Source organism: Callorhinus ursinus, unplaced genomic scaffold (assembly GCF_003265705.2).
Source record: "Callorhinus ursinus isolate GAN/ISIS: 27379988/994484 unplaced genomic scaffold, GSC_fseal_2.0 scaffold40, whole genome shotgun sequence".
Classification (NCBI taxonomy): Eukaryota; Metazoa; Chordata; class Mammalia; order Carnivora; family Otariidae; genus Callorhinus; species Callorhinus ursinus.
In genome coordinates, this window is record NW_027397102.1 from 6,161,729 (window position 1) to 6,170,871 (window position 9,143).

Genomic DNA, 9,143 nt, shown 5'->3' on the forward strand with positions numbered 1-9,143 from the left:
ATCATTGGGCTACCCTATCTCCCCCTCCCCTCTGAAACCCTCAATTTGTTTCCTGGAGTCCAGAATCTCTCATGGTTTTTATCCCCCTCTGATATCCCTGCCTTCAGTTTTCCCTTCCTTCCAAATGAACTCCATGCTATTCCTTATGTTCCACATATGAGTGAAACCATATGATAATTGTCTTTCTCTGCTTGGCTTATTTTACTTAACATAATCCCCTCCAGTTCCATCCATGTTGAAGCAAATAGCCATCATTTCTGATGGCTGAGTAACATTCATTGTATATATGAACCACATCTTCTTTATCCATTCATCTGTTGAAGGGCATCTTGGTTCCTTCAACAGTTTGATTATTGTGGACATTGCTGCTATGAACATTGGGGTGAATGTGCCGCTTCTTCTCACTACATCTGTATCTTTGGGGTAAATACCCAGTAGTGCAATTGCTGGGTCATAGGGTAGCTCTATTTTTAAATTTTTGAGGAACCTCCACACTGTTTTCCAAAGTGGCTGTACCAACTTGCATTCCCACTAACAGTGTAAGAGGGTTCCCCTTTCTCCACATCCATGCCAACATTTGTTGTTTCTTGTCTTGTCAATTTTTGCCATTCTAACTAGTGTAAGGTAATATTTCAATATGGTTTTGATTTGAATCTCCCTGATGGCTAATGATGATGAACATGTTTTCATGTTTCTGTTAGCCATTTGTATGTCTTCTTTGAAGAAGTGTCTGTTCATGTCTTCTACCCATTTCTTGACTAGATTCTTTGTTTTTTTGGGTGTTGAGTTTGAGAAGTTCTTTATAGATCTTGGATACCAGCCCTTTATCTGTAATGTCATGTGCAAATATCTTCTCCCATTCCGTGGGTTGCCTCTTCATTTTGTTGACTGTTACCTTTGCTGTGCAGAAACTTTTTATCTTGATGAAGTCCCAAAAGTTCATTTTTGCTTTTGTTATCCTTACCTTTGGAGACGTGTCATGAAAAATGTTGCTGAAGCCCATGTCAAAGAGGTTACTGCCTATGTTCTCTTCTAGGATTTTGATGGATTCCTGTCTCACATTCAGGTCTTTCATCCATTTAGAGTTTATCTTTGTGTATGGTGTAAGAGAATGATAGAGTTTCTTTCTTCTGTACATAGATGTCCAATTTTCCCAGCACCATTTATTGAAGGGACTGTCTTTTTTTCCATTGGATATTTTTTCCTGAATTGTCGAAGATTAGTTGACCATACAGTTGAGGGTCCATTTCTGAAGACTCTATTCTGTTCCATTGATCTATGTGTCTATTTTTGTGCCAGTACAATGCTGTCTTGGTGATCATAGCTTTGAAATACAGCTTGAAATCAGGCAATGTGATGCCCCCAGCTTTGTTTTACTTTTTCAACATTTCCTTGTGATTCGGTGTCTTTTCTGGTTACATACAAATTTTAGGGTTGTTTGTTCCAGCTCTTTGAAAAATGCCAGTGGTATTTTAAAGTAGCAATTGCTCTGAGCAGCATAGACATTTTAACAATGTTTATTCTTCCAATCCATGAGCATGGAATGTTTTTCAATTTTTGTTTCTTCCTCAATTTCTTTCATAAGTGTTCTATAGTTTCTGGAGTATAGGTCCTTTGCCAATTTGGTTACATTTATTCCAAGGTATCTTCTGGTTTTTGGTGCTATTGTAAATGGAATTGAATCTCTAATTTCTCTTTCTACAGTTACATTGTTAGCGTATAAGAAAGCAACTGAATTCTGTGTGCTGATTTTGCATCCTGCCACATTACTGAATTGCTGTATGAGTTCTAGTAATTTGGGGGTGGAGTCTCTTGTGTTTTCCACATAAAATATCATGTCATCTGCAAGAGGGTTTAATTTCTTTGCTAATTTGAATACCTTTTATTTCTTTTTGTTCTCTGATTGCTGTGGCTAAGACTTCTAGTACTATGTTTAACAATAGTGGTGAGAATAGGCATCCCTGTCTTGTTCCTGATCTTAAGGGAAAAGCTCTCAGCTTTTCCCCATTGAGAATGATATTAGCTGTGGGCTTTTCATAGATGATTTTTATGATATTGAGGAATGTTCCATCTATTCCTACAATCAAAAGAGTTTTAATCCAGAAAGGATGCTTTATTTTGTCAAATGCTTTTTCTGCATCAATTAAGAAGACCATATGGTTCTTGTCTTTTCATCTATTAATGTGTTCTTTTTTTTTTTCAGTAGAAACCATTGAAGTTTATTGGCGGTCACAATGCTTACAATGTATGCAGCAAACACCCTTACAAATCTATCCACAACCTGATCACGCAAGAAAGGATTCACCACACAGTCGCCAGAGGAGAAGGAAAAAAAAAATTAACAGGCTTGTTTTTGGGGGCAGAGGAGAGAAATAAAGGTAAAACCTAATTGATGATGAGTGTCCCATGGGCAAGAGCTGAACTAGAGATGCGTACAACTAGCGGCAGCAATTGTGGAAAAAGTACAAGGCAAATAGCTTTCTCCATTAATTTTCTTCTGTAGGTTAATTTTTTTAATATTCAGAACATTTATTATGGTTTTCATTTTATAAAAATGTATATTTTTAAAGGCGTGGGAGACTGTTAAATACTTCATGCTAGGCAGACCTTGTTATTAAGAACCCCTCCACTGTAGTAACTTCCTCCAGTTCATACATTCACGAGTGCAGGGTACATATATAAATATCCATGCACATACACCAACACACACTGCCTCAAGGGCTGGGGAAGACTCAGAGTTATTGGCCACGCACCTGGGCCTCTGGTGGACTCATCCAAGTCGCTCACCAGGAGAGCAGCTGGCTCAATTCCTTCTTTCTGGTCTCTACCTTTACAGAGACCAAGAATCCTAAATCATAGAGTTACATCTGACTTGTAAAAGCAAGAGGCATCTGTCTGAGGATGAGGATAAGCAAAGTGGGCAAAAGGATGAAGCTAGAACACCAAACACTTTTAGCTGCAGTTGTCTGTCACTGCAAGAGGCCGAGGGACCTAGGGCAGCATCTATGGTTGAAGGGGAAGGATGGTGCTCCACATGACTTAGAGTTCCTAATAACAAGGGTAATACAGTAACAGGAAGTGATAATTTTGGGGGCAAGGAAAGGGCAATAAGAAAAAGTATACATTTGGAATTTTTACTTTTTTTTTTGCCTCTCTACACTGTGTCACTAAATATATCTCTGCACGTTCACACATCCTCGTCCAGTAAAGCTTCAGACCACCAGAATACACATTTTTTTCCTCACTCGCATACACAACCCCTCACATCAGCATTGGTGCACTACACTCTGTAAAAATTTTTCAGTCACACTTTTTGTTTTTAAACTTGAGTCAATATAAACCTTGTTCAAAATGTTATGAAAAAATGTACATGTTTATACAAGGCAGGTTGTGGCAGGACACTGGGGGTTCCCCCCCACCCCCTGGGGTGGCCCCAGGAGGAGGGGCTGGAGTCTCACACATTTGTGTATCTCCTCCCACCACCCTTCCCACCCAACCCCCCAGGAACCAGCAGCGCCCTGCCCCCTAGTGAGTGCACTTACACCCCTATTCCCTGGGGAAGTAGCCAGGTGACTTTGCCATTTTCCCCACACCCCTGGAGGAAGGAGCCAGGGTCAGCCAGTCCCTCTCCCTTGTAATCGTTTGCCCCTCTGGGCCAGACCAAGGGGTGCTGCTCTGTACAGGTAGAGTCCAAGGAGGTGTCAGCTCATCATATCATTGCTATTCACGCCATAAGTGGAATTCTTCATCGAGTCGTTGACTTCTCGACGGAATGCCGACAGGTTCTGGGTGAACCTGTCTCTGTTTTTCGTAAGAAGATTTAGCTCGATGCCTTCCATCAGGTTTTCGAAACACAGATGCATAGCCTGCTGCTTCTCTGGTGGCTGGCTGTTCATGATACTGTTCCTTAGGTCAGAAAAATACTTTTCATTAAGTAGTATCAAGCCAAGTAGGGGCCGGGACATTGACCACTCGTTCCTACAGTCTTCAAAGATGATGATGTTCAGCACCGTTTACAGCATCTGCTGGATCATCTCTGGATGCTGCTGCATGATATGCAGAAAGCGGTCGCTCTCCTGGTTCAGGGGTGTCGTCCTCTTCTTGGTGCTCCGTGACAGTTGCTTAAAGAGGTATGTCACGATGTGGTCCAAGCAAGAGCAGCAGCCTGTGCATACCATGGTGTCAAGTGCAGTAAGTCCTTCAGAAATGGAAGAGAGAATATACATGATGACATGAGGTTCCAGGCTTGCAATAAAGTTCATGTGGTCCTGGGTCAGGACTTCCAGTAGTGAATAGTAAGACTGGCTGAGCTTGGGGTAGTCCAGGAGGTCACTGTGGGGAATAGAAAGGAGCAGCTTGATGAAGGTCTGTAGAGCATTGTCCAGGGCATCATCTCCATAGAGACGGAAGACTCCAAAATTGACGTAGCTCCCACTGAGGGCTGCCTTCAGCATGGAGAAGCAGATGGAGATGCCCTTGAGCTTCAGTGCATAGACCTGATCCTTTGGGACCTCTCCTAGTGTCAGGATGCGATTGCCATACATTGTTATCATCTTGCTGGTTTCTCTGAAGAGTAAGATGCCATTGGGGGAAGAGACATCGAATTGCAGTCGCTGGGATCTGTTATGAACTAACTCAGCCATCAGCTTGAGCACAGGAGTGGTACAAGCTGGATCATGGTACCAGAGCTCAATTGCCCGCTGGAGAATTGGCATGTAGGATGGATATATCCACTCAAACAGCATCATGAAGCTGGTCTTGGCATTGAAGGCGAAAGCTATCCCTCTCAGGTCTCTTACGAGGCCAACCAGAGTTCGCTTTGCCTCTTGCTCGTTGAAACTGTTAGTGCTAAACATCTGGGCCACGGCCTCAAACGCTGCTGTGAGCGGCAGCATGAACTGCTCATACTGATCTTCATCCTCTCCTAAATCCACCATGAGGAGACGCCCAAGTGCTGTGTAGAAGGTAGTCCGACACCGCATGTCTGTCAGATTGGACTGATTGTTAATACCCAGAAATGAAAAGTGCTCACTCGTGTGATTGTTCAGCATGAACTGTACCGCACTAAGCTTCACTAGTTTCCTTACACTACTATATCCAATGGAGAGGTCATTGAGAAGCTGTAGTGTCTTGGAGGTGATCGGTTCACAGTGGCCCCAGTACTTCAGGTTGGTGATGATTTTTCCTATGAAGACGCTTAGGACCATAGTCTCATCATTCAAGCCCAGAACTTCTGAGAGTCGGCGGTACAGCTTAGAGGATTTTTACACCTGGTCCCCAATGTAGATCTTACGAAACTGTTCAAAAAAGCTCAGCATGGCCAATTCTAGCTTCTCATTACCCGCTTGAGCCAGGCGAGAATCTGTTAGGTTCATCAGCTGGAGCACCCGACAGACGAGCTCGCCATCCATAGCATCTTGCTCATCAGTGCTGGCAAAAGAAACCCGGCCACCGATCACTGCGCCGATGATGTAAACCAGCCACGTCAGCCTTCCTTCCTGCACTGCGATATCCATCGGGCTGGCGCTGGCACTCTGCAGCAGCTCCTGATAGGACTGGGCAGACTGGTCAAACAACTGCACGAGGAGTGCGCATGTCTTCTCGTACTCACAACGCCCGATGGTAGACAGCTGGTCCAGCTGCTGCTGCACCAGGCCAGTATCCTCCAGAGGGTCTTCCAGGCCATCCCTCAGGATGATGTGCACAGATTCCAAACGGGATGTGATATAGGCTTTGGTGACCTCAGGAGTGTAAGTTTCCAGCATGTGGGGCTCTGTGGCCTTCACGTATGGCACAGAGGCTGCCAGCTGCTGCCATAGGCTCAGGAGATAGTGCACACTATTTGGGGCAAATTCCCAGTGCTGTAGGCTGGTCACTGTGAAGTTAGCTATCAATCGGATGACCTCAGGGTAGTTTTCCACCTTTACTAATTCTCCCAGTTGAGAGTTACTCTTCAATCGGGCCAGTAGTCTGCAAAACTCATGGTAATTGTTTGGGTCTGATAAACTCTGTGGGTTTTCCAGTATTCGTTTAACACCGTCAACAAGATGTGAGAGAAACTTGGCCCTCTCTGCATTGTTAAACAGGGATCTTCTTACTGAGGCAATCTGTACTAAACAGGATAATACCAGAGGCGAAAATGAAGGAGGGATGGAATGATACAGGTCAAAAAACAGCTGCAGAGTTGAAGAATCTAAGAACGCTGATCTCCAGCTGGTGGGAATCTGTACTGTGCACAGGTCATCTGAAGACTCATCAGTAGAAGTGCCGATGAAATCAAAGTTTAGGCAGTTATGAGTGAGTTTGAGCAGTTGCATGAGCAAGCCATGCTGACTTTCATCATTCAAGTTTAGATTCTTTCCTGAAGCCTGTTTTAGTAAATTGCAGGAAAGTGTGAAGATATCAAATAATGATGAGTCTCAGAAAGAAAAGGCTATTTTTCTGTGCTTGGTTAAAGGATGCGTGGTGTCGGCTTGATTAATTTCATTGGTTAGCTGAGATAAAATAGTGACGCCAATGACGCAGTATTCCACACTGTCCTGTAAGAACCTTGTGACATCTGTGATTGCATTTCTGAAGACATAGTCATCCTTCTGACAGTCAAACCAGCCCAGTTTTGTGATTCTGGCATATAACTGAATAAGTGCTTGTGTCACGAAAGTAGCCAACTTTGGCCGGGTGGCAAGGTAGTTGAGCACATAGTTCCGAATATCTATGCGTTGCTCCAATGGTAGAGGGTTGTTTGTGCGTGATACAAGCTTTGTAAGGCATGTAGCTGCCAGTAACTGGGAGTAAGAGGAACTTCCTCTCTTGAGGAGCAGCTGGCATTTGCTCAGGCAATCAGGGCTGTTGGTGAATTCGACCAAGGCTTTCTCTGCCTGGAGTCGAGTGGTTGTGTCTGTTGTCTCATAAAGCTGTTTGCACAGATTCTCTAGTTGGGCCAGGCTCTGCACATGATCCGCCATTTTGCTCCATTCATGCTCCTCTCCGGCCTCATCTATTAATGTGTTCTATCACATTGATTGATTTGTGAATGTTGAACAACCCTTGTATCCAAGGAATAAATCCCATCTGGTCATGATGGATAATCCTTTTAACGTACTGTTGGATCCTATTGGCTAAGATCTTGTTGAGTATTTTGGCGTCCGTGTTCACCAAGGATATTGGTCTGTAATTCTCCTTTTTGATGAGGTCTTTGCCTGGTTTGGGGATCAAGGTAATGCTGGTCTCATAGAATGAGTTTGAAAATTTTCCTTCTGTTTCTATTCTTTGAAACAGCTTCAGAAGAATAGGTATTATTTCTTCTTTAAATGTTTGGTAGAATTCCCCTGGGCAGCCATCTGGTCCTGGACCCTTGTTTATTGGGAGATTTTTGATTACTGCTTCAATTTCATTACTGTTTATTGGTCTATTCAGATTGTCAATTTCTTCCTGTTTCAGTCTTGGTAGTTTATAGGTTTCCTGGAAGGCATCTATTTCTTCCAGGTTACTTAATTTATTGGCATAGAGTTGCTGATAATAATTTCTAATAATTGTTTCTATTTCATTGGTGTTAGTCGTGATCTTTCCTCTTTCATTCATAATTTTATTAATTTGGGTCCTACACTTTCCTTTTGGATAAGTCTGGCCAGAGGTTTCTCTATCTTATTCTTTCAAAGAACCAGCTTCTAGTTTTGTTGATCTGCTCTACTATTTTTCTGGTTTCTATTTCATTGATCTCTACTCTAATCTTTATTATTTCCCTTCTTCTGCTTGGTTTAGGTTTTATTTGCTGTTCTTTCTCCAGTCCTTTAGGTGTAAGCTTAGCTTGTGTATTCAGGATTTTTCTACTTTTTTGAGTGAGGCTTGGATGACTATGTATTTCCCCCTTAAGCCTGCCTTTGCAGTATCCCATAGGTTTTGGACTGATGTGTTTTCATTCTCATTGTTTTTCATGAATTGTTTAAGTTCTTCTTTGATTCCTGGTTGACCTAAACATAGGTTTAGCAGGATGCTTTTAACTTTCAAGTGTTTGAATATCTTCCAAATTTTTTCTTGTGATTGAGTTTCAGTTTCAAAGCATTGTGGTCGGAAAATATGCAGGGAATGATCCAATCTTTTGGTATTAGTTTAGACCTGACTTGTAATCCAGAATATTATCTATTCTGGAGAATGTTCCAAATGTACCTGAGAAGAATATGTATTCTCCTTTTTTAGGATTAAATGTTCTGAATATATCTGTGAGTTCATCTGGTCCAGTGTGTTATTCAAAGCCTTTGTTTCCTTGTTGATCTGCTTAGATGATCTGTCCATTGCTGTGAGGGGGATGTTAAAGTCCCCCACTATTATTGTATTATTACTGATGTGTTTCTTTGGGAATAATCTCAATCTTTTGGTATCAGTTGAGACCTGATTTGTGACCCAGTATGTGGTCTATTCTGGGGAATGTTCCATGTGCATTCGAGAAGAATGAGTATTCTGTTGTTTTAAGGTGGAATGTTTTGTATATATCTATGAAGTCCATCTGGTCCAACGTGTTATCCAAGGCTCTTGTTTCTTTTTTGATATTCTGCTTAGATGATCTGTACATTGCTGATAGTGAAGTGTTGAAGTCTCCTAGTATTACAGTATTATAATCAATATGATTCTTTATTTTGGTTAACAGTTACCATATATAGTTGGCTGCTCCCATATTGAGGGTATAGATATTTACAATTGTTAGATCTTCTTTTTGGATAGATCCTTTAAGTATGATATAGTGTCCCTCTGCATCTCTTACTACAGTCTTTAGCTTAAAATCTGATTTGTTTGATATGAGAATTGCTACCCCAGCTTTCTTTTGAGGTTTGTAAGCATGAGAAATAGTTCTCCATCTCCTCATTTTCAGTCTGGAGGTATTTTTAATTTCAAAATGAGTCTCTTGTAGACAGCATATGGACGGGTCCTGTCTTTTTATCCAATCTACAACCCTGTGTTGTTTCATGGGAGCATTTAGGCCATTCATGTTGAGTGACTATTGAAAGATATGATTTGATTGTCATCATATTGCCTGTGAAGTCCCTCTTTCTATAGATTGTCTCTGTAAATTTCTGGTCTAGGTTACTCTTGGGGTCTTTCTTCTTTTATAGAATCCCGCTTAATATTCCTTGCAAGGCCGACTTAGT

General features: G+C 41.9%; 1 protein-coding gene across 1 annotated transcript; it reads right to left on the reverse strand.

Moving 5' to 3' along the window:
* Positions 1 to 3,528: 3,528 nt before the first annotated feature.
* LOC112830616 (exportin-7-like) lies at positions 3,529 to 6,987 on the reverse strand. Its single transcript, XM_073880917.1, is given in 1 exon segment — positions 3,529 to 6,987. A coding segment is annotated over 1 exon segment (3,264 nt). The 5' UTR covers positions 6,966 to 6,987; the 3' UTR covers positions 3,529 to 3,701.
* Positions 6,988 to 9,143: the final 2,156 nt, after the last annotated feature.